General features: G+C 40.9%; 1 protein-coding gene across 1 annotated transcript in view; it reads left to right on the top strand.

Moving 5' to 3' along the window:
* OTOGL (otogelin like) overlaps positions 1-26957 on the top strand; it is a 3472886-nt gene that overhangs the window by 893394 nt on the left and 2552535 nt on the right. The window contains exons 17-18 of the mRNA XM_044088067.1: positions 1645-1822; positions 6743-6867. Coding sequence (XP_043944002.1) covers positions 1645-1822; positions 6743-6867 — 303 coding nt within the window. The remainder of the gene's footprint in view (positions 1-1644; positions 1823-6742; positions 6868-26957) is intronic.

A 26957-nucleotide genomic window follows, 5' to 3' on the forward strand; every position in this document is an offset into this window, starting at 1 on the left:
AGGACATTCACATAAAACAGTTCATATATTCTGACAGTAGCATATTATCTATAGAATGAGAAAAGCAGAATCTCAAATGACCATGTAGGCAACAACAGCCTCATATGCTTTCCTATTCCCCAGCAGCATTCAGGACAAACCTTCTCATTGTCATTTTCACTGCTTGACACTCCTGTCCATATCCTGTTTTGGTAACTTAAAGGATGACACGTGCAGTGTTATCCGGTAATTACTATCTTAGACTGAGGCCATGGGATCCTTACATTTGAGTTATGTATTTCAACACAACAAAGTTTGACTGGGCCAATTCATATGAATTTTTTTTCCTAAGAAAATTCTTTTCACATAACTTCATACATTCAAGTTCTGATCTTTCATAATGCATGTCATAAATGTAGTAAATTGGGGGGTTTGGAGTGAAGATATCAGCTCAGTATCAGGTGTGTCTGGTGTTTATTATTTTTATTTTAAGGCCAATGTCTGATACTGTAGGTTTGTCCTTCATTTTAGGCAGATCTGTGCAGAAGATACGAAAAACAAAAAACTTGGTTTTAGATAGTAATTCCTTGTGCTATACTTTTATGATATTTTTAGAATATATGGAGATGATTCTAATCCAGGAAACATAATTATATTAGTACTGCTCTAATCTCTTTTTAAAGCATTATATTACTTTGAAATGGATCAGTTTATCAAGTATCTCATTTGTTGGGTTCCTATCAGTTGACTGAGTTTTCAGAAACTTAAACTCCATATGGTTGAGATCATATGATTGAGTTTTTGAAAACTCAAATCTTTTGTATGGAGATTGTGGTACAGCGAGGACTGGGGAATTTACCCTTTTTCTCAATGTAGTGCGATATCAGAGTTGGTATATATAATTTGTAGAGGATGTGGGGGTGCCAGAAAGCTTGTTCCCATGCAAAAATGTATAAAAAGGTAGATTTGTGTGTGTGTGGTTTTTTTTTTGATGTTAGAGTTTTTGCAAACTCGATCATATGGTCTTTTCGATTAATTTTTTGAGTTTACGAAAAATTGGTCATCTGACCTAGACCCTATTTGTTGACTGATTTAGCAAAACAATGAGAGTATTGCAAGCATCTAAGAATTCATCTACATAGAAGCTATTCTTAAACCTCACACACTAGCTTGAGAAATGCTCTGCCTTATTTTTTCCATATGGTACATTGGACAAGGGTGGACTATTGACTTTGATGGTATCACATAAATAGTGCTTTGTTAAAATGTTTGGACAACTAAATCAGATGTACAGCTAACTGAACTATAGTTCAAATTTTTGATTTCTGGATATGTAAAGGGAATGATGCTACAATTTAAGCTTTTGTGATACATTTGACTTTTGCAAGGTTATATACTACCATACTGCTTCCTTTATGTGCTCTATGTGCAATACAGTGTATATCACTTACTATTCTTAGACCAAGTGCTTTGATATTTCTAGTCCTGTATTCTGAATAAAAAGTGGATGTGGCAAAAGGATGGTTGATATCCATAATTAACATATAAATTCTACTACTTTTGAACATTATATTAAGGAATATTCCATTTCAAAATGAACACAAAGGGAATGTTCAGTAAAAGTATGTCTTTTAAACTAAACAATACTTCTGTTATTATTTTTAGGAAATTTGGAAATTCGTGAGCTTTCATCCTTATTTATACAGGTGAAGACTATATTTGGTTTACAGATTCTATCTCAGAAGGGTGGAGAGCGGCTTTATATTCAAGTAACCAGTGACTGGAAAGAAAGAACTATGGGTCTGTGTGGAACCTTTAATGGAAACTTAAGAGATGATTTTCTGTAAGTTTTTCGATATATTTTAGTTTATGCAAAATAAATTATATTTATATTACAGAACAAGCATGGGTTGTTGAAGAAGATGGCAATAAAAGTTAACACTAACCAGCTATCAGATCTGATTTTATTCTTTCTCTCTGGGTTTTCAGAATTAATGGCCAAATATCTACATGTATCAGACAAAAACATGCAATGCGTTATTATCTGTTGTAAACCTTATAACTAAAACAGTTGTTTATGGTAAAGGACCAGAAAGGGCCTTATACTTTTCTTTTTGTAAAATCATTTTATTAAGTTACAGTTTTAAGATCATGCAGGATATATTGGGTTTAAAGTAATAAGGCATATGTATTTAGAAAAATAATTATATGAACTAACAACTATAGATTTGCAGATCATTAATTGAAATTGCAACAAAATGTTCATTAAACCACGACTTTCCCTCTTAACAAGTATGAAGGTCAGTCACCATCAAAGAGTTTGGTTTCCTCCCGCACCTAGTGATTAATTTCTTAGAAACTAAGAGGAACAGTTGCTGCAGGCCCCTTTCACAGCCTCTTCAATATCCCTCCTACAAAATTCCCAAAAAGGAATTATCCTTGCAATATTTCAATTCTGCTTAGCCACAAAGAATCACCCCCCCTCGAAGAACCTCTTTAATCTGAGTTAATTTTAGACAGTCCCAAATACATGCATCGATAAACCTAGCACCCCAGTAGAGTGCTTCAGTTCTTCAAGAAAGTACTCTGAAACATAACTGCTATTCTTCTAGATGCATAACAATATATATGCAGTAATTTTGACCCATAAATTCTACACTTTCTAGAGTGGATAATATTCCATGGTACACTGTAGATGGCTCACCATTGTCCCTTTGTGAATGGGGTATTCAAATAGCTGAGAACATTTGCCCATGTTTTTTACCTTAATTGGTTTTCCAGTTCTTGTAGCAGATTAACTATCTTACTGATAATATGCCTCCCATCCTATGGGGTATTCTATTTTTCCTTATGAAAGTAACCCATGCTGGCTCATCCCATTTGGCGGGAGCAATCCCCAGATGTTTTTTGTTGTCATCTGTCCCTTATTAACTACATAATCCAGGACGTCCACCAAGAGAAGACTATAGGAAGCGTACAGACCCCAATAACATCTGGAACAATGCTACTGACTGCAGGTGAGCCTATGACCTACTTCCCAGTCACTAGCTTGGGATTAGTATTACTGTGTTTGCTTAAGCTGAAAGAAAGATCAAAAGGTCATTCAGTCTTAGCTGTGTATAGCTGTGGTGAGACCAACACTAGTTGACAGGCTGTAGCCAGTAGTTAAATTACTACAATTAATCATTCTTGACAGACCTAATTTGGTATTTTCACAAAGTACTGCTAGATTAATCATCATTAAATTTAACTTCTGGGTATCACCCTAAATGCTTCATCCATAAATCTTGATGGTCTACCTTCAATCCATGAGTACTGTGATAAACCCTAGTCTTCCACCATCTAGCAGTAGCAGCATGACTCAGTAGGTTTATAGGTAAATACTAGGCAATCAGTCTATAGACCATCGCAAGCCTAGTCCAAAAAAAAAAAAGACTATCCAAAATTTTCCTCTAGCTTCAAGGAGGGCAAGACAAGATATGTCGGGAGAGAATTTGAGGCTGCCCATCCAATTATCTAGGTTAACCACATGTAGTCAAAGCTTGTTCTAGAGGTGAAGGATATACTTGGATCTTAATCTCTCATGCCAACATGTCTTATTTATCTGCTGAGGAAGGTTTAGTTCCTTTAACAAAGCATTTGATGCACCGTTAGTTCTGTGAAGGAATAGGAGGCCAATTAGCTTTGGATCTTTTATGGTGCAAAAGGGTAGACATGGATCTCCATGGAGGAGTCTGTAAGAAACTGAGTGCACAGAAATGGCTGCCAGTCTCTCCTGATAACTAAGATTTTTGAGGTCACAAATCTTTTTAGTTATGAATCTCTGAGCTCTCTCACGTTGTGTGATAGGTTTAGACAAGTACATGCCAAAAGGTACATTATATGCAAAAATGTGTCTGATAAGATATGAGTAAAGATGAATTAAGAATTTTTTAGATCTAGTGGAGATGTCTTTGGAGATTAGTTGGGCCAGATAAAAGGCTTTGTGAACTACTGTGGAGACACGATGGTCAAATGATAAGGAATTATTGACAAGAGTACCTGCAACCCTTACAATAGTGTGTGATTAGAGAAGTGTATCTTCTATATGGTAAGTGAAACTGTTTTACATACCAAAATGGATTGTGCTACATTTTTTATATTTAATTTGAAGCCATTGTCCTTGTACCAATTGTTAACATGGTTTAAGCTAAGTTGGAACAATTGAGTCAGTTGAAGATCAAATAACACTCAATTTACAATCACCTGCAAATTTAGTTAATCATAGACCAGGAGTGCTGGCTTGAAGGTCTGAGAAGTATATGCCAAACAGGAGCGGGTGCCCTCTGTGGTCAGTCTGATAACATTGGGTGCCCTAAAGCATTGTAGCAATTGCTTATGCTTAATGGATGTTCAAGTCTTCCACCAGTTGATAGTAGAACCTGGGAGAGATAGAAGCATTTAAGAAACATGGAGGCAAACTTCTAGTATCAGCCCACTGTTGGTAAGCATCATACCTCCACAGCACCCCATCAGCCACAACACACCACTTGGTGCACAAGGTATGCTGAAGATGTAAAGAAAAATCTACCAACGCCTCCTAGAATGTACTCTAAAAGCTCCCAGGCTCCAGCATATAAGGCAACACCCTACCTTTCTATACACACACACACACACACACACACACACACACACACACACACACACACACACACACACACACACACACACACACACAAACACTGTATATCCATGCAGATTGCCTAAGAGTCAACAGGTGGGAGCCCTTGCACAGAAATATTTTAATCCAATGTGACTCTATAGCTAAGTATAAGACTCCACACTCACAAACTGGACACATACTTTGAGACTGTAAGCTGTTTATCCACTGCCAGGATCTTTAGTACCTCAAGGGCCATAAGGGCTCTTAAACGAAAAACATATGACAATGACTGAACGGAGATTGACGTGGGAGTGAATGACCTGAAGCTGTTTGTCCTGTGCTAGAATCTGTGATGTCACAGGGGCCCTAAGAGTCATTACACCAGATAAATATGATTATGACCTAAGGGAAACTGATGTGGGAGTGAATGGCCTGAAGTGCTGAACCCAATAGGGCATACAGCGAGAGACATGATGGAACTTACTTGTCACAGACACAGCATCTCTGTTTAAGTCCAGAAGGGGGAGAGTCCAACACAGGATGGAACTGTGAAGGAGTATAAGTATGTGAGGATTATGCTTGCATATACAAAAGAAAAGTAAAGCACTAAAGTTTTAACAGGGGCTAGTAATGTATGTTTTTTTTTTTCTCTCTTCCTCTGCTCCTTGCTTCAGCGAAAATGTAATCCATACAGGAGAAGACATGGAATTATTAAAGATTTCAAAAGGGCCATAATTGAGAAGAGGGAAAAAACAATCATGGAAATTCCAGTTCTGGATTCTGTTATATTGTATTAGAATATTAGTTTGTATGAAGATGGACTGATGCATTTTTGTTAACCAGGAAGTATACTGTTGCTGGAGAAAGGAAAGGAGGAACTAAAGGGAACAAGATAAAATAAGGAGGAATGGAAGTGTAAAAAAAGAAGAGCCCAAGAGGGAACTGCAAAAAGGAGAAATGAAAAAAAAAAAACAAGTGCAAGTCTAGAAGCCTACAAATATCAGGCTGGAGGGAGACAAAGCCCACTCCATTTGGGAGGGGGCTGGAAAGGAGGAAGAACACAGATCAATGCCAAAAGACAGAGGATCCCAGAAGGAAGGTATTGTTCAAAGACAGCAATATGGGAAGTGAGAGGGAAAAAGGGGGAAGATAAATAAATATGGATTAAAGATGGTAAACCTGTGCCTAATCAAAAGTGCATCATAGAGTAAAGAGATTACAGGAGGATATACTGATGCTACAGAAGAAAACAGTTAAAGGTTAGAGTGAGAGAGGTAAGATTATTAGACCACAATACCCAAGAGAAGAAAAATGCAATAACACAGATAAGAGAAAGGAGTTTCTGCACTGTTCATAAAGAGATTATGGGTAGGGGCACAGAACATAAGGAAGAATGGAGTGGGAAGAAGGATTATATGATTGGGAGAATAAATAGGAAAAGATGATAATATGAAACTTGTATGGTTAAAGGAAAGATGCAGAGAACTTCAACAGTAGAGTCTTTGAACAAGAGGACTTAGAAAAAAGGGTGGGGGGAGTCACTGTGGGAGAAATTTCAATGTCACAGTAGATCTGAAAAATGATAGGCTTTTTGGTAAAAGGAGAGACCTGGAAAGGAACATGAAGGGAGAGGTATGGATTGACATTTGGAGAGAAATGCACCCAGGGAAGAGTTCACATTCAGCACAAACTACCTGACTCAGTCCAGTGCAGCAGTAGCATTTCAAATGACCCCTTTACATCTCCCTTATGTGATCTTGTGAACCAATGGCGTGTCTCCCTATATTTTCTGGTCTCACAATGTAGCTAACTCCTTCAGCCTCTGGCCGTACTTCTTACCCGTCATCCCACAAATAGTTTAGTTAGCTTTTCTCTTGATTCTTCTAACAAGCTACCCTCCTTTTTTCTTATATGGACCCCAGAATTGCATACAGAACATAGAGGTGTGCTCTGATAAAGGACTTGTAATGTGTATTACTTATTTGTGTCTGGAATATATTATTTTTGTTTGTGGTTTATTAATTTGTGTTTTTAAGTTCGTGGTGTATGTTGAGCTGTTTAAAGGTTTTTGTTCAGCTATTAAACATGAATCATTTTTGTATCTTTCGTGTTTCTTGTTAGATCTCCTGCTGGCATGATTGAAGGAACTCCACAGCTACATGCAAATGCATGGAAGCTCTCTTCTGCCTGCATTTCACCTGTGAATGTTCCCATAGCTGATCCCTGTGACATGAATCAGCAAAACGGTACTGCTTTTAATTTTTCTTTCGAATAATACCTTGTGGCTAACAAATGAATCTGCTAAATATGCTCTGCCTACCAGTAACAGTTAATGAGGAAGCACACTGTTGAAAATGTATTTTCTGAATATATAGTTTTGATACTGAAAGTAAATGAACATGGAACACTTCACTCCAAATATAGTAACTCTAGCCTGACAGACTGGCTCTTACATGGTTTTCAGAAACAAATATTGCATCGCAGTAGGTGAAATTGTGCAGTGAGTGGTGAAATTTGGGGTAGTAGGGGTGATCCGTACACATACTTGAGCGTGACAGTGATGTCTGTAGAATACTGCAGCCAACATACAGTGCAAATGGTCATTCAGTGGCATCCATACGAGCAGCATTATTAAAGTGAAGGACAAGGCAAATGCAATGAATGGAAACAACATGGCAGCACAATTTAAAAATGTGTAATGCTTGCACAGTCAGACTCAAAACCACCATAATTGCTGACCACAGTAAAATCCTCGAGTTATGAGAAAGATACCTTGCAGAAATGCTGGGGGTAGCCACCTGTTTAGCAGATATTTATGCAGCAGTCTGTACTCTCAGTTGGTAGTCATGGTAGTTTACATGGTCACTTGTGGCACCACTGAGTCACCTGTCTAAGCAAAACATTCCATTCCCTAAGTAACACAAAAATAGTGGATCTCTGTTGTGTGGACAGAGGCAGCATAAGGGAACTTGCTGAGATATGTTGCCCTTATATGCACACTCACAGAATGAACTGAGTACCCATCTCTATGGACACTAAAATATCTGTAGCTTTGAGAAAACTGGTTACAGAGACCTTCCAGCATGCAGTGGGGGATGTAGTGGGTGTATCCCAGGCATCTTCCTTATGGATATTCCACCAATTTCTCAATGCCATGCTCTAACAGATGGATGAGCGTTGTGATTCCCACACACTGTAGAGGAGGGAATCAACACCTTGTAGCCATTTCCTGAAATAGTTCATTTTCCTGATGTACTGGGAACCATTTACTCACTTACACTACAATAAAGTTCCCACCTTGGGATTAGTGCCAACAGTATGTCCCAGGAAGGAAAATCTCCAGGTAAAAAGAACAGGTTAATACAAATGTATTCAATAAAAGGACAGACATGTTGCATAGCAGCTAGTAAGAACAAATATTTTAAAACATAAAGTAAAAAGGAAGACAGGCAGGTTCAAACACAGTGTTAAGAATATATCAGAACTTCACAGATTTAACACATATGAATAATAGCAGGTGTGAACATGATAAAATGCACTGCATTTTCTTGCACATGATAGTTACATTTCTAGTTATAGGAAAAATACAGTAAAATATATGGCAAGTCACCAGTTAGATGAGACTTGATAGGATGGGTGCAATTTAGATGTATAGAGACTGGCTGTATACTGTAATTAGGTGATCACGCAGAGCTGGTGACCGGATGTCAGCAAACTGAGTGAAATAAATTATATCATAGCTGCAAGTCCAGGTTTGTAACAGATATTGCTTAATTGAGGACTTGAAAAGAATATATGGATGCCAATTTATTCCATAGTTTTTCAACTGCAATGAGAAACCATGAGTTTTCACACTTGTTGCTAGATTTAGGAGATGACACTATTTGTCTGAATAAGGCTCTCAGATTTCAGTATAGCAGATTCCAAAAGATAGTACAGGCTAATGAAAAACAGTTTTGGAAAATAGCAAATGAGCAAAGCAGAGTGGAGTGACAGAAAGAACTATCCCTGGATTCTCTATGCCTTGCACGGCGTGCAGGATTAGTGCAGGATGTCTGCTGTGCGATCCAGGAATAGCCTGCAGGAGCATGCATGAGCTCTCCTGCACTAGTCCTGCACGGACTAAGCCCCTGTGTGCAAATAACCCCATTTGCAGGAGAAATCCATGCAAATGAGGTGAATTTGCGATCCAGGAAGCTTGGACACCTGTAACACCTGTGGTGCCATCAAATGTGACCTACAAAGGACATAACATGCCTGAAACACAAGCCGTGTATGTACAGATGCCACTGGCACCAGGGTATACTGGTATCATGCTATTAATGTAGGTACAGGCCAATTTGCAGTCCATGGACAGTTCCTGCCACATGAGGCCAGGACTGGCACATCTGATGATAATGATCTGTTTACACAACATGGGGCAGACACCCCAGGTAGAGTTCCACATGTCACTGTACATGCATGTGGGAGGTGTGCAGATCCCAGACACTGTCCATATCATGGACGAAGGAACACATACATGGCAAGCAATACACAGCATTGGCCACACGCAATAGTCACCCAGGTGACTGGATGGTGAATACAATACCCACCTGTGTGAGCAACTCCAGACACTACACCCCTGAGTCACAATGCAGACCATTGTCATGTGGCCTGATGCCAAGGTATACCCATCACCTAGCCTTATATAGCCGTCTGGCACCATCAACCACAACACACCCATGAAGCAATGCACACAAGCATGTCAGTACTGGCACCCGTATGTGTGGTGTATGATGCGTATGACCACATTCACACTCACTAAACCCCCATTGGCATACTGAAGCATGCTGTCTGATGTCAGACACCTCCATATACCCTTTGCACATATAACCTCCATATGACCCCTGTGGTGCATGTGATACCTGCACAGTACTGTGTTGTGGCAATCCCACTAGTGATGAGTTGTATTCCTGGCCCTGCCAAGTGTGGCAATGTGTGTGTCTCTGTCAGAGTGTGGCTGTGTTGATGCTGACACATGTTCATGTTGGCAGACACGTGTACAACACCTACCACATAGCTGCCATATCCCTGTTGCAGATGTCATTCACCATCACATATACGTTCTGAGGACTCCCCAACATGTAACCTATGTGGCGCATCCAATAACTGCATGGACATGTGATAGCACTACATAGTCGTCGGGGGTTTGATTACCTGTACTGGTAGGTGTGTGACACATACATGTGTAAGATTTACTCTCCCACCCCTCCCTGGCTTTTCTGTGACTCTGTCTGTTTCTCTTACTCCCTCTCTGGTGGATGTGGAGACTTACACCCGCTTTGCTTAGGCAGCAGCATGTGTATTTTAAGTGATGCTCAGGATCAGCTGATGGTCTCTGCATGAATTGCAGCCCTCCCCTTGCTGATTGCATATGGAACAGCTGTGGTAACATTCCCATAGCCAACTGCATGGAAACACACACCAATATCTAGGAACATCATGTTGGTGTTGGGCCTTTCATTCACTGTGAGCAGGAACTCAATCTGTTTTTTGGCAAACGGCATCTCAGATGGAATGGGGTTTACCTCTAACAACATACACTGTGGAAACAGGCCAACACACAGGAGGGGGATGTGGCTGACCTGAATACAGACTGTAATTGCTGCTATACTGTATTTGGAGTAATGCTGGTTTAACAGGGTGTGTGTGGATATGGCTGTCCTCCATGTTTACATACCTGCCATGTCAGTGCTATGTTTATGAGGGAACACCCATCTGTAGGGCCATATGCAGACTGGCCAGTGTGTGGTGCCTTTTGTTTCAGGTGTTACCCACAGAGCACCTATCTGTGAACTGCAGAAGATAGTGTGAGGATTGCAGTCTGTAGATGGCGACAGCAGTGAGGGTTACTGACTTCATATCCCTCATAGGACATATGGTGCAACAAACCCTGTTACAACAGTAAATGTATGAGGTCATCACAGCAGCATGTCAATATTGGTCCTGTGTATGTGCCTCCAGCCACAACCCTGACAACCTTTGTACATATGTCATGCATTAAGGGGTGCATATGTACAGTACACCCTAATTACTGACATCATATCTGATAACAAACCAGTGAGATATCAGATTGCTACACATTTTATTTATTTATTTTTATTTATTTATTTATTGTTTGTTAACTGGGTTAGTCCAGCTGGGCTTGTGGCCCCTTTTCAGTGGAGACCCGAGGAGAAAAGCTCCAGTACACAGGCAACTTGCAGTTGGTTATGTTACGTTTCTTAAATACTATTATATATTCTTTATTTCTGCATTATTTTATATTTTTTGTATAAGTTTAACTTGTTTTAGTAGTTTATAGCGGAGCTTTTCTCCCCGGGCCTCCACTGAAAATGGACATATATCCAGTTGGACTAGCCCAGTTAACAAATGTAAAATAAATAAAAAAAAAAAAACAACATTATTGTAAAACACACACTGGATGTCACAGAAAATTAAAAGTTGCAAAGTTACAAAAAAGGAAAACCGTAAATAAAAAAAAAAGTACTTGACCAACATCAAAATAGACAGAATAGGTTACATAGTAATGATCAGTACAGAGGTATCAATTTTACACTAAAGTATATGTTACATTACATTTAGGAGGATGACATTATAAGCGTATGTGCAAGATAGGGCAGAGGCCAGCATGCATAAATTTTCTGGAAAGCTTATAACATGAGAATTTTTTTTTTTTTTTTGGTGGTGATGCGGTAGCATTGTCACCTCACAGTAAAGACGCTGTCCGGTTCACTTCTCAGCTAGAGCATCTTCTGCGTGGAGACATGCATGAATGGGCGTACCTTCGTTGAAGGTTGTGCATCAGGGCTGGTAACTTGGCACTTAAAAATCAACTACTAGTCATTAGCGGACCGGAATTCCACTGTGGTGACCCCTAACCAGGAAAAACCAAAAGACACAACAACATTATACATGTAATGTATAGTAGGGGTTATATTTGATGACATAACCTGGACATTCTGTTACACACAGGTGTATGTTACTCTGTGCTGTGGCATGCTTGTAGAGCCTGCTATCTATGTGCAGGTACATGTGCATTCCCCCATAGAAAATGTAGGCCAGTGTTGAGCCGGTCTGCCTGTAGCCTGCACAGTGCTTTGTTGCATGCCTAGCAGCTTAGTGTACTTACCCAGTGAGATATAATGTCCAGTTACTTGCCAGATGTACTGCTGCTGGGCAGCCATAACAGTCATGTATGTCAGACAGAGCAGTGGGATGCTGTAGAGATGTATGTCAATATCTAGTGCATGGTATGTGGCCATGGCACCCCCTTACCAGTGGCTATTATGTGGCAGGACAGACAGGGATGTGTGAATGCATAACCTATGGGGGCAAATGTATACCAGTAGTTACGTGTTATACCCATCTACATGGCTGTTAACATCCACATTGGCAGGACTGGTCCACATGTCTTGCACTAAGGGATTATGTGTATACCTCTGGACTGTCCAGAATGTGTCAGACTGTCCATGTATATTGGCCATTATCTCTGCTGTAGTCCATAGGAGCATTACGTGCTAGCAGTGGTACTGTACTATGATGTCCTTAGGATGTCTGTCAATCGTCAATGGTGCACATGTTAAAAGCAGATGTGACCTCCCACACACACCATGTCTGTGAAGACAGTCCCTTTTGCAGTAGCAATACTCTACACGCATACCTGCTATACATACTTGATATCCCCTTGCACTACAGAGGCTGAGGCAGGGCTACATTCCATGTTCAGGACATATGGTGATGATATATGTACATGTACTTATCCAGATATCTATATAGACATATAGATATACATATCGACATACATAGATGGATATGTATATGTACATAGATATATAAATAAACACCGAGATATATACATATACAAAGCATTATAGGTCTACACATATACAGATAGAGATACATATGCACATATAGGTATGGATATCTACATATATTATGACATTAGTAGGTATTTCAGAATTGATATGTATGCACATATAGTTATTGATATCTACATATATGCCAACATAACTAGGCATATATGTACACATAGGATGTGCATACATATATAGCTATATATACATCTATATATACACATATGTATATGGGAGCGCTACAGAATCCTGAAAGGCCAAAGTCCCGAAGACCATCAGGGGTGAGTTGCCTTAAGGTATATGGATGTACATTACCATGCAATCCACCTTGGTTAAATGCAGGCCTACTGCCACCTGCCATACAGACTGTTCTGTTTGTCAGTGTGCTTGTGATGGTGTCAGTTGTGCCTTGTTATGTAACAGTTACATCCCATTGTGTCAGCTGAGGTCTTTACCCCCTAGAGATTGTCTACAGAGTGTAGATAGAGGCTGCTGAACTATACACCTGCATTACTTACCGTTGATTGTTTGGTATCCTGTGGGCCAGTCTGTCTTTACTATTGTACTACTTGATGGCCTTGGCCTGGACAGCAACATTTGTTAACTTTTCCAGACTACTGTATTTCACAGTGGCATTACTCAGTTTATATGGATGTCTGTGTCTAAACAGCTAAATGAAATGGCATATACAACTGTAATGGTACATAAATGAAGCTTTCCCATTTATGCACACCTGTGTGTGGTGTGATATCCTTTCATATCTCTGTGGGTATATGTTGCAGGCAATGAATGCCATTTCTATGCGTGGCTCATACAGTCTCAAATTGGTAAGGTGGTAACTGTAGGAATAGTGTCTGTTCCATATTGTGTGCACATACTACATATGTAACTTACTGTACATATCTCTGCGTGTGTATGTGTAGTTATATATATATATATATATATATATATATATATATATATATATATATATTGATACATATATGTATGTATGTCTATCCGTATATATATATATATATATATATATATATATATATATATATATATATGTGTGTGTGTATCTGTATCTGCATATATGTGTCTGTGTATATGTAGTCTAGGGATGCCCGGGTCGTGTCAGGTCCTGGTTATGGGATCTGCAACACTTGGTAGTGTATGGCAGGGCAGACAGGTTTGTCTGTGGGGGGGAATACCTATTCGTGCAAGACGTATATTGTTTGGGGACTCTCAACCCCATTAACGGTGCATGTGGACATATATGTTTTAGTTATTTTCCCATTGTTATCTACAGATGTATGTCCATATATACCTATGTAGGTATATATATATATCTGCTTACATATATATAACTATGTCCGTATATACCTACATAAATATATATCTGCTGACATATATGTAACTTGCTGTGTATATTTAGACATATAGGTGTAGACATATATATTTATAGATGTAGGCATTTGCATGTATATATATTCATATATATTCATAAATATGTATATATATATATATATATATATATATATATATATATATATATATATATATATATATATATATATATATATATATATATATATATATATATATATATATATATATATATATATGGGTCTACTACCGTAGATCGAAATTACACTATTTCGAAATACGGTAGTAGCGTCCCACTAACGCAAAAGTGCACTTCAACGAAAGTGCACTTTCGTGAAAGTCACTAAGTCGAACGGGACATTTCCTGCACTGTGGTGCAGTAGTGACAGACCTTAGGGTTAGGGCTTGGGTTAAGGATAGTGGATAGCTAGTAGGGCTATCCACTATCCTTAACCCAAGCCCTAAGCCTAAGGTCCGTGACTCCCGCACCACAGTACAGGAAATAAGTCCATAACTACTGCTCAGTGGAGGAAATACAGTTTCCTGCACTGTGGTGCGGTAGTCATGGAACTTAGGTTTAGGGCCTGGGTTAAGGATAGTGGATAACTAGTAGGGCTATCCAATATCCTTAACCCAAGCCCTAACCCTAAGGTTCATGACTACTGCACCACAGTATAGGAAATAAGTCTGTAACTACTGCTCAGTTGAGGAAATACAATTTCTTGCACTGTGGTGCGGTAATCATGGACCTTAGGGTTAGGGCTTGGGTTAAGGATAGTAGCTATCCACTATCCATAATCCAAGCCCTAACCCTTTGTTCGTTCTAGTGACGTTCGCGAAAGTGCACTTTCGTTGAAGCGCACTTTCGTATTAGTGGGATACTACTATCATATTTCGAAATAGTGTAATTTTGACCTATGGTAGTAGACCCATATATATATATATATATATATATATATATATATATATATATATATATATATATATATATATATCACATGGGATCACTACATAATCTCGAAAGTTTGAAATACCGAATTTCAAACTTTTGAGACTATATAGCCTAAAACCCTAATTACCGAAAGACCAGAAGTGCGAATTTCAAAATCCCAATCATCGGGAGTTTGACATTCTCACTTCTGGTGTTGTGGTATGGTGGAAGGTCAGGTAAGTATCTATGTTTAAATCTGTTGGTTAGGGGTTTAGTGTGTAAGTGTGTGTTGTGACTGTTATGTGTGTGTGCGAGGGGAATGTAGGTGTGTGGTGGTGTTTCGTGTGTTTGTGTATGTAGTGCAACCTTGGAGTTAGAATATCTAAGTGGGGGTGTGTGGGGGGCACAGGAGGCTTGCCCCCCTTTTTGTCTGTAGTTTAGATTTGTGTGTTTGTGTTCTGGGGGAAGGTGTGTGTATGTGTATGTGTGTGGTGTATGTTGAGTGTAGTTTTCGGTAGTCTGAATTTTGTGGTTTTGATGTTTTAGTATTTTAGTGTTTTGGGTATTTGGTCTCGGGATTTTTGGCATTGGTAGTTTGAGTTTTAGGGATTTAGTAGTTGTTCCATCTACATATATAGATATGTTGTATCTGTGTAGATATTAATATATTTACACACACACATATATTTAAATGTTGGAATACATTCTCTGTACTGTTGAATGACTGGGCTGGATGATATGTTTGTGAAAACATCAGGGTTATGTATATCTGCCATGGCTTAGTTTTAAATCACTTTGGCTATGGAATGCAGGGTCCTGGGTATGAGCCTTGCAGAGGCTGTTTATTTTGTTGCTGGGCAGAACACGGGGCGTTGGATAAAGAGTGATTAAGGCACTTCAAAGCAGTTGTATGTGGGCTTGCACCGAATTAAGCACTGCTAACTTCCGGTTACAGTTAGCTTCTAAATTGTTTAATCTGTGTAGGCATAGCTTACCCCCCGCATAAACAGGCTTAAACCTACTTACTGCTAATTAAAAGTGCTTACTCCCGCTTACCCCCATGCTAATTTCTTTAAAAGAAAAGAAAAGAAAAAGGGTTGATAGGAAAGTGGTGAAAAAAGGGCACAAAGAGGGAAAGGCAGTAGGGAAAATAGCTAGGGATGTGCAGGAAGGGTGTAGGGAAGGTCCATAGCTGCCCATTTCTTCTACAGCAACAGCTGTGCATACACACTGAAATTGGAGGTAGATGTGGACACTCAAACCCTTGGAAGGGGGTGAGGACAACAAAAATAAGTTGTGATGCCAATTAGACTAGATTACATGTGTCCAGTGGACATGTGTGCAAAATGGACAGCTATGTATGGGGCGAGATTTTTTTGTGGGAACAGATTGCCCTTTTCTTTTTTTTTTCAGGTGAGAGTGGGATGTTGGGGAGGGGTAGTAGGTATATTTGGGGAGGTAGGTTGGGTAGGTTAACAGACAAGACAAACAGGATGCATGCAGGGGGCAGTATATGACACATGTGGGGGGTAAACACCTTGATGGAGAAGGGTATTGGGAATTCGGAAGCCAACAAGCCCCCTAATGGAAACAGTGAGACTGATGTTCCCACCCATGGGCAGTCACCACTGCAACTTCACAGCCCTGAAGTTGGCTGTACAGGGGGCTGAGTCGCAGAGACAGGCTGACTCTCTAATTGTGACACATGGCCCTCGAGCTGGCATAGAAGATCACAAAACTGCTGGTTGATCTCTCTACGCACCATGACCCCGACCTGGTGACGGATGGCAGGTGCCTGTCGATACCCACTCCCAGGGGTGGTTCCACCTGAAGTTGGTGCAGGACCAATGAACAGGGAGTCCTGGGTTGGGCCCCAGACATGCTGTTGCCTGGTCCAATGGCCAGCTGAGGTGGGACAGGTGGATCCACTGGGCATGGCCTTCCCAAGCGTGCTATACTGTTTAGAATTCATCCTCATGTGGGTTAGTAATAGTCAACACATTCCAGGGTTAGGTATAACAGCATGCATAGATATTCCCATTAACCCAGACACCAGATACAGAACAGTTGCATAGCAAATAGAACACATGCATATATGGGACCACAGTGGTAATAAGAGCAGCATGCAGGTACATTGATGGCACTATGCCACCAATGTTGGAATAATTCAATATAGCACATGCATGGGAACAATTAAAATATTTATCAAGTAATTGGACATTATCAGAACATACGTGTCATTACATACCAGTTGGGGTGGGTATGTTGATTATTGTTGGAGATATGGTGGGCTGGAGAGAAAGATGTCAATTAACTAGTATATTCCTGTAGTCCACATTACTTTCCTAGTCGGTGCTGTTATCTGTACCTCACAAGTCTTACTACACTACCCTATAGCCTTAGTTTGGACAGTGATATGGCTGTCATCGTTACACATGACCTGGTTTTACCTGCAGTATACACCTCTTACTTGGTATACCCGTGGAGGGAATGTTTGTTAACACTAATGGACTGTTTCTCCACATACTACCAGATTCCGGGTTTATGTTGTGTAAATAGCTATCCAACTGTTTCTGCACAAACTCTGGCCATGTGTTGGCCTCTTCCACCTTTAGTGACCTGACACACACATATACATGCTTTCCTACACAGTTATATTATGTAGCACAGTGTGGGTGACAGTGACCTGTGATACTTCATTATTCAGAGAAACTGCAACACTCACAATTCCCTACAATACCAGAGTGAACAGAACCAGTACAGGTTATAATGGTCTGTATTTCTCAGCACAGTGTTCGTATCCGACGTAGCTGTGGGAGCAATGTTTGTTAGCACTACCTGACTGTTGCCACACAAAGTACACATTAGTATTATGCACATACATCTCGCTCTGTTACTATACACACTCTGGTCACAGCTTGAAATCATGGGAGTGACTCGACACATGGCCAGAGTCTGTGCAGAAAGAGTTGGATAGCTATTCACTTTCCTCACTTATCTAGAGGAAATTAGTTTTTTATTCAGGCATATCCAAGGGTCAGCTCCCAGTGTTTTCTCCTGTCTATCTGATGAATCGGGGCATCTTGAGGCAATGTAGAAATTACCTCATGTACACAGACAACCTTCTCCTCTTACCACCCAACACTACAACCTGTGAGAGATGCACTTATCTAGTAAAACTGGAGGTAAAGCTCTTTCCAACCAAGACTGAACTTGGCAGTCATGAGGAGAAGGTAAACATTTGCACCACACCACATTCATCACACAGTCTCACTAAATCTACATCACCAGAATCCACACATAGTAACACAAAAACGTTCGCAGAGGCTCTCAATAATAATCTGTCAAAGCAACAGAGACCTCTAAAGCAGAAACGCAAGCAACCTCCATCCCCCAACACAACCCAAATGACACATAGCCCACAGACTCAGTGTGCCACTCAACCACGGTCAATAAGGCAAAACAACATACCCAACACACTTGTCATAGGCGACTCTATAGTCAGGCACACCGATGTCCCAATCACCAGGCTAAACAAAGAGAAGGTTACTGTCAGCTGCCTGTCAGGTGCCAGGATCCGCCACATAACCCACGCACTCAGGTCACTCCACAACAGGTACAGATATGACTCTGTCATTCTCCATGCTGGTGTGAATGACCTGAGATGTACCTCCCTGGTCTACATGAAAAGGGACATGGAACAGCTCTCTGATCTTGTAGCCCAGGCAGGTATGACCCTAGCCCTGAGTAGCATTCTGCCATCGCCCAGAATGATACCACAGTACAAGAACAAAATGATTGACTTCAACAATTGGCTAAGCTTCTGGTGTCATTCTAAGGGGATCCAGTATCTGTCTGCTTGGGATGACATGGTCAACAGACCACGATGCTTTGCCACAGATGGCCTGCACCTGTCACCTCTGAGATTCCGGATACTGGTTAAGGCTCTTGCTGCCCCTATAGTGCCTTTTTTAGCAAGGTTCAAATAACAAATTCACCACCATAACAGGAGCAGGCAAGAAAAAACTGAGGGTAATGCTACTCAATGCTAGAAGTCTAAATCTCAAAATGCACTCACTTGAGGCACTCCTTAAAATGGAGAACATTGATATCTGTGCAGTGACTGAGACTTGGTTCAAGGCTCCAGAGAGCACTCCTGCACTACCAGGCTATAACTCATACCACACTTTTCGGCCATGTAACCTGGACCGAAACACCAAAGGTGGAGGTGTGTCCATATTCATTAAGGATATCCACACCTCCAGGCTAGTTGCTCAGCATAATGCATCCGAGGTTATCCAAGTGCAACTAACTCTGGGCAAAACTGCAGTCCAAATTGTAGCTTGCTACAGATCCCCCACCATGCCCTAGGATTTCCACTCCTCTTTTCTTGATGTACTGGAAAATATTAGGGTTCAACCAAACACCCTAATAATGGGTGACTTCAACTACCCCACCATTAACTGGGAAAACTACTTGTGTACCAACTCCTTAGCTCAACGTTTTCTGGAATTCATAAACTCCAATGCCCTGGATCAACTTAGCCACATCCCCACCAGGGGCAACAGTATCCTAGACCTAGTCATTACCAACATGAGTGACCAGTGTTCCACACCTGAAGTCAACTCCTCGTTGGTCCGATCCGACCATAAGCTAATCACCCTTGATATCCACATCCCACCCCCACCTCCCATTAAGGAAACCACAGTCAAAATTTTCTCCAAAGTCAACTTCATGCTTCTTAAGACAGAAGTAGTGAACTTCATGACACCCATGCAGATGGAAAATACAGTTACAACTGCTGAATCCTACACAAATGCACTCTAAAAGCATTACACGAGTGCATGAATCATGCTATCCCAAACAGAACCAAGACGCTATCCTCCAAAAAAGGAAGCCAATCTGGTGGTCCCCTGCCATAAACAAACTGTACAACAGAAGGAAGAAACTGTTGCAAAAGAGAGTAAAATCCCATGAGTGGAGGAGCTCCCTGGTCAGCCTCAGTAAGAAGCTGATATCCCTTATAAGATCCTCCAAAACTAGCTATGAAAACAAAATCACCACTAATTCCAAGGACAACCACAAAGCATTCTATAGCTATGTCAAGAATCTAAATGGCAACACCCAGATCTGCTCTGAGTTACAGCACAAAGGCAAGAAAATTACAGAACCAACTGATATTGCCAACATCCTGGCAGATAGGTTCAGTGCTACCTTTCCCCCCTCTCACCCCCTAAAGGGCCCATATCTATACAGGAAGAATGCAGAGTCCCTGTAATCACAACTACACAGGTAAAAGCTGCACTCTCTAAAGCCAAAAACACAGCATCCATGGGACCGGACAACATCCCAGGCTGCATTTTACACAAACTTCAGAACAAACTGGCTCCCCACTTAAGCACCATGTTCAATAATAGCCTCACATTGGGCTTTGTGCCCACTGAATGGCGCACAGCAACAGTTATCCCACTCCACAAAGGGGGAGCCACTACTGATCCCGGGAACTATTGACCTATTAGCCTGATGAGCCTGGTCTGCAAGGCCATGGAACGTATCATCATGGAACTCATAAACAAAGACATTGGTAACCTCCAAACTCTGTTCGCAGCATGCTCCATTGCAGCTGTGGGAGACATAAGGGGGATATTTAGCCATACCTATCCATGATATACCTGAGTTGGCAATTATTACACACATACTGGGGTGATACTTACACACAACTGGAACATCCCTTGCTGCAGTAGCCTCTTGGAGCCACTCCTCCAAGAGGTCCCTCTTATGCCGCCTCAGGTCGGCATAGTGGTGCCTGACCTGCTCACCAGTTCGGGGTATGCCAGTGCCACTTGTGATGTCATGGGTGAGATGGTCCCAGGCCTCTGCCTTATATTGGGAGCCCTATCACTGGCCCTGCAGCAGTCTCTGATCATGATCTTTGATAAGGAGTCCTGCAATGACCTTGGACTCCTGAATGCACCAGCCCTGTGCCCGAAAGTGCACACCTTCTCCCCTTGCTGTAATAGTGCCTGCAAGGGGAAGCTACAACCAGTTATGAGATGTATTCCCAACTCTTGGGTTTAAGTAGGGCCGATTTCCCGCACTTCTCTGTGATTGGCCAGTTTTGAAAAGGTTAAGCTATGGGCAAACCTGCTTACCCAAGGTTGGCATTGTTTAAAGGGGTATACCACTGGGCACAATGAGTTAGCTGGCCTACACATTGCTTACACCTCCTAAGCTGGCCTGTACAATGCTTACTGCTGTACTCCAGTTCACATATTTATGTTATGCAGTGGGTTATGGAACATATGACTGTATACTGATTCCTTTCCCAAGTTCAGTTTAGTTGTACTATGGTGAGGACTTGTTTGCTGATACCTCATTCTTCTATACTTCTGTGATGGCTTGGTGGTTAATTACTGTTACTATGGTGTATAGGGTCCTGGGTTTGAGACCTGCAGGGCTGTTTATTTTGTTAATGGACAGAACAAGGGCCATTGGATACAGAGTGATTAAGGCACTTTTGAGCAGTTGTAAGCGGGTTTGTGTGACGGTAAGCACTGCTAACCTGCTGTTACATCTGCTTACAGAGAGTTAGCTTTAGAATTGCTTAACCAGTGTAGGCATTACCCCTTTCTGCTGTTTTTCATTGTGGGGGCATGTATATTCTGAAAGCTCTGCTCTCAGACACGCCCCCTGCACTCTTACATGCTCCGTGTAAGCCTAAGAGTTCAGACAGAGCGCCTCATTATTATGCATGGCATGCTGCCATCCTGCTCCTAAACGGCCACCTCCATGCAAGACTAAGCTAGTCCTGCATGGAGGAATAGTTAATCCGGGGGAATGAGTTGATCTGAGTTAGTGCAGTTTGTATACAGATAAGTAGTCATGCATTTTGTAATGATGTCATAAGGAAAATCAGGAAATTCTGTTCCAAGCTTGCTCAAGTTTATGAATTAATGAAGACAAGAAAAAAGCGAAGAAGTGAGAAAAACATAAGTGAGGGAAGTAGGTAACATGTTTTATTGGCTAATGAGGGAACAAGTTAGTGTCTGCAGTATAGCTTTAAGAAAGGGCAGGGTGCAATTACTGCCCTCCTTGCACTTGCTAATAATTTATACCTGGTCGTGGAAGCTGGACAACTAACACGAACATTCTTCTTTGAACTTTCCCCTTTGTTAATGAATTTTCAATTTCTGATCATAATACTTCTGTACTGCCATGGTTAAAGGACTACTTCAATAACAAAACACTTCTGTGTGGTTATTAAGCAACAGCAATCTCAGCTCCCTTAATAATATCTGGAATTCCACAAAACTCAGCATTTAGACCACTGAATGTTTTACTCTACTATAACTCCTATAGGATCTCTATTGTCATTAAGAACATGCTGCTCTATGCTGATGCTATGGCTATTTGGTTGTCAGAAAATTCCCCATGTCTGACTGGCCTAGTCTTTTAATGCTAACTTAACTAAAACTGTATGATCTCTGGAGCAGCTAAGCCTTAACGTAAACTTGGCACCCTGAAAAATGAAGCTCATAAACATCTGTTTGCTCAAGGATGAATGGTACATTCATGGCCTTATCGGCAGCTCACTGGAAAACATCCAGGCCTTGAGTACCTTGGTGCTGGGCTTAACTACTCCTGTAGCTTGCTATTGCACATACATAAGGTATTCTGTTATGTCACTGTCCCACTGCACACCTGCAAAATAAACATTCTTTTGAGAAGTGCCTACTGCACCTGTCACATTAATATGCCAGACCAGTCATCATCACTACCTCCATGCATAACCAACAAAAACTGCAGTCATTGTAGAACATCTGCAAATTTATAACAGAGGCATAATCAGTGCTGCTACACAACAAAAGAAACTGTGTTGCTGCCCATCTCTTAATGAGCTAGCCTTCTACTATGTACCTTATTCTACAATAAATAAATCTGCCTTTACTGCAGCACACTACGTCATTTGATTTTAGTGAAACAGTATGCAAGTAAATTGAGGATAGCAGAGTACATATCTGTCTCAGATAATTCTTCATTATCTTACACTCATTGCCACAAGTCTGATATTTCTCTCTTCTGACATCAGATTGCAGCAAACTCTTACTGCATTCTCTTCTTAGCTCAAGCATTCCTTTTACTAAATGCTAAAAGCTGCTGATGCATAAAGAGCTGTTACTTAAAAAAGTGTAACTTTATCCAAGATGATTGCAGGCCTACTTACATCAAGACATAATTGTGTGTGTATACTTCTAGGTCAACAATATTGTGTCTGCAAAGATAATACATTGAACAAACTGTACTGTTACTATAAATCTGTGTGTCTTGTGTTTTAAGAAGATCATGACTAGAAAAGGGCCTTTCTGGTCCACTTTACCGACTTTTGAAAAAATTAAATACATGTTGTTTTGGATCTTTTAGCAATTCAATCAGGAGTGGGAGGTGGATGGTCAAGGCAATCAGACATTACAGTGATGCTGGGAGAGAAGAGCAAGTCCTTAGCTTTTGATAAAATGAAGTGCACACCCATTCAGAGTGAAGGGAATGGAATGATGTTTCCAGTTTGATATTAATGGACACTGGTGAACTGTCACTCGTGGTGACAATGGATTTACTGAAACCTCCATACTGATTTGTAATATTACTCACATTAATAGAAAACAGCAGACAACTGAGTACTTGAGACAAATGCTGAGGACAGACCTACGTTAACTCATAAGATATGGAAATTGCATCATTCCCTTTTACTGCTTTTATTCTGTTGGTCAGGTATTCTGACAATCATCTCAGTGCAGGGTGAATGAAGTCATAATCTTCTAATACCTCCATTAGCCTGGTATGGCAAATTATCAAAACTTCTTGAGAAGTCAAGAGGGATAGCTCTAACAACCCCCTCTTGGTAGCTCTTTAATATACTCTACAGATAAAAAAGTTCAGTACCTGGTCCATGGTTGGGCCTGAATCCATGTTGTTTTGGGGAATAATATTTCGGTTTATTGTCAAGAAGCTGGCAATGGATGCATTTTTGATAGTTGTGAAGGGATCATAGCTGGGCTTAATTATCCCTTAGAAATCAGGAGCTAAGGAACATTTAAAGAAGATTTACAGGGGCAGGCTCCATGCACTCACAATATGGCACATTTTGTCCCTGGAACCACTAATTTAAATATTTTACAGATGAGATTGTACAGTTTTGCACATATCATTAGCATTTATTTTTATTTTATTTATTTATCCTTTAATAACCAGGAAAATTCAACTGATCCAATGGCCCATTTTAAGGGCAGGCCTGGAGAGAAAAGCTCCACAACAGATTCACAAACATGTAAACAGACATCTGATCAAATATTTTACGAGTTGGGGAGAGATGTTCCACAAAAATGAAAATAACATTTTACAGCAGCTGAATAATAATTGTATATGTATTATTTAAATAAATAAATAAACAAATAAATAAATAAATAATATACACCTGGATTCTTGGTAATTTGGAAATTGAAATTTGAGAAAGAAGGTTAGAATAGTTTAAAATTTTGCTTAAAATACTGTTCTTGCTATGTGCAACTACACGAAGGACCTCTCTTCAGCCAGTTCTCCCATATTCTAATGGAGTTAGTTTCTGCATGAGTATTTTATTTATTTACTTATAGGTTCATAGGTGTGTACTAGGCTAATGGCCCTGGAGCCTTTAAAAGTCTAGCCCATAGTAGTGCCCTGGCATCGTGCTGCCCGACATTAGTTCCCAGTGCTTCTATCAAGTAGAGCCACTGGAGTGATCCCCGGGGTGAACTTTCTATTACCCATTCACTCATCAAGATTTCTCTTGAAGAGACACAGCGAGGTGCTCGCTTGACATGTATGGGAAGTCTATTCCAGAGCATGGGCAGTCTCTGGGTGAGGAACCTGTCCCTCCAGCATGTTCTGTTGATTGTGGTAATGAGATTGAGGTCTCTGGAGCATGTGGTTCTGAGGGATTGGGATTTCTTTAGATGTAGCATTTGTAACAGAGCTGGGACAGACATGACTTTGTAAGTCAAGCAGAGATCGCCTCTAAGTAGGCAATATGAGATAGAGAATAGCTGGAGTCTTTTGAGTCTGTCCATGTTTGACATGTGTTTAATGCATAGGATCCTCTTCATGAGGTACTTCTGTGGCCTCTCCAGCTGTTGCAGATGTCTAGTGAGGTACATGCCAAATGGGGCATTATACTCTATGATTGGTCTAATGAGGGAAGAGTAGAGATAAATGATGACCTCTTTCTTCCTGGATGCAAAACCCTTGGTAATGAGATGTGCCACATAGAAGGACATTGTGACCACAGTGGCAATGTGGTGGTTGCAGGAGAGGTTGCTGTCAACCTGCGTCCCCAGATCTCTTATAATGCCTTCAGTGTTCGGTGGGCTCCCATTGATGTGGTAATTAGTGGGAACTGAGTTTTTACTAAAGGAGATGGTGATGCATTTTTTGGTGTTAAGCTGAAGGCCATGGTTTTGACACCAGTCATTGGTCTCATTGAGGCCTTTCTGTAGGATATCTGCATCACTTGGGGAGTTAAGAATGGCTCCCAGCCTGCAGTCATCTGTGAACTTGGTCAGCCAGAGTCCTTTTGTGTTGGCCTGAACTTCTGAGAAGTAGATGCTGAACAACAGAGGACCCAGGACCAATCCCTGTGGGACACCACTCATGACTGGTCAGCAGTCTGACTTGGAGTCCACTATTTTCACACTGTGTGTTCTATCTGTGAGCCAATTTGCAACTCACCTAGTGATATAGGGGTTGATGCCTAGTTTGGTGAGTTTATCAATAATTTCTGAGTGAGGAATGGTATCAAAGGCCTTGGCCAGATTGAGGTAGGCTGTATTCACTGCCTTACCTTCATCCATAGCCCTGGTGATTGACTCAAAGGAGTCAATCAGTTTGAGCAGGCATGATCTGCCATTCACAAAGCCAAATTGCGTGGGGTCTGGAGTTTGGAGATTTCCTATATCTTTGTTAATCAGGTCCATGATGATGTGCTCCATAGCTTTACATATCAGACTTGTCAGGCTAATGGGGTGATAATTCCCAGGGTCTGTAGTCACTCCCCCTTTATGGAGAGGAATGACTGTAGCAGTGCACCATTCGGTAGGGAAAAAGCCTGAGGTGAGGCTGTGACTGAACAGGGCCCACAGATGTGCCAATTCACTTTGTAGTTCATGTAGAACACAACCAGTGATATTATCGGGTCCCATGGAAGCTGTATTCTTGGCTTTGAACAATGCAGCTTTAACCTGTAATGCAGTAATTCTGAGTCCCTGGCATTCTTCTGGTATTGTGATTGGTCCTTTAGGCGGAGGAGAGGAGTAAAGTTGGCACTGAATCTGTCCTCCAGTATGTTGCCAATATCTGTTGGCTCAGTATAGGAGGTACCATTGTGCAGTAACTCAGAGCAAATCTGGGTATTGCCATGGGGGTTCTTGATATAGCTATAGAAGGTTGTGTGATTGTTTTTAGTGTCTGCCACAATTCTGCCTTCATAGCTGGCTTTAGAGGATTTGACGAGGGATCTCAATGTTTTGTTGAGGCTAAGAAGGGAGTTTTTCCAGTCTTTGGACTTCACCTTTTTCTGCAACAGTTTCTTTCTTCTGTTGTAGAGTTTAATAGTGGCAAGGGACCACCAGATTGGCTTCCTTTTTTTGGAGGAGAGCATCTTGGTTCTGTTGGGTATGACTAGTTCTATGCATTTATGTACATATTCATACAGTGCATTGGTGTATGATTTGGCAGTCATGCAGCTATTTTCCATTGGCATGGGTGCCATGAAGTTAGCCACCTCTGTTTTTAGGAGTCCAAAGTCAGCTTTGGAGAAATTTTTCTAAGATGGTTACCTTTGCGGGAGGGTGTGGGTGAGATGTGGATTTCCATGGTGGACATGGTTGGGGAACTATAGCAGGCTATGACTTGGATTGCTGTCTTACCCAATGTTGGTTGTACCTGAAGTATCTAAGATGCATTATGCTGGGCTACTATTCTGGAGGTGCGCATATCCTTTATGAATATGGAGACACCACTGCCTTTGGAACTTCGGTCCATGTCTTGGGGCTGAAAGGTGTGGAATAAGTTATAGCCTGGTAGTGCAGGGGCTGCTTTTTGCCACTTTAAA

The sequence above is a fragment of the Protopterus annectens genome, chromosome 11.part0, assembly GCF_019279795.1.
Source record: "Protopterus annectens isolate FY-2018-M chromosome 11.part0, PAN1.0, whole genome shotgun sequence".
NCBI lineage: Eukaryota > Metazoa > Chordata > Ceratodontiformes > Protopteridae > Protopterus > Protopterus annectens.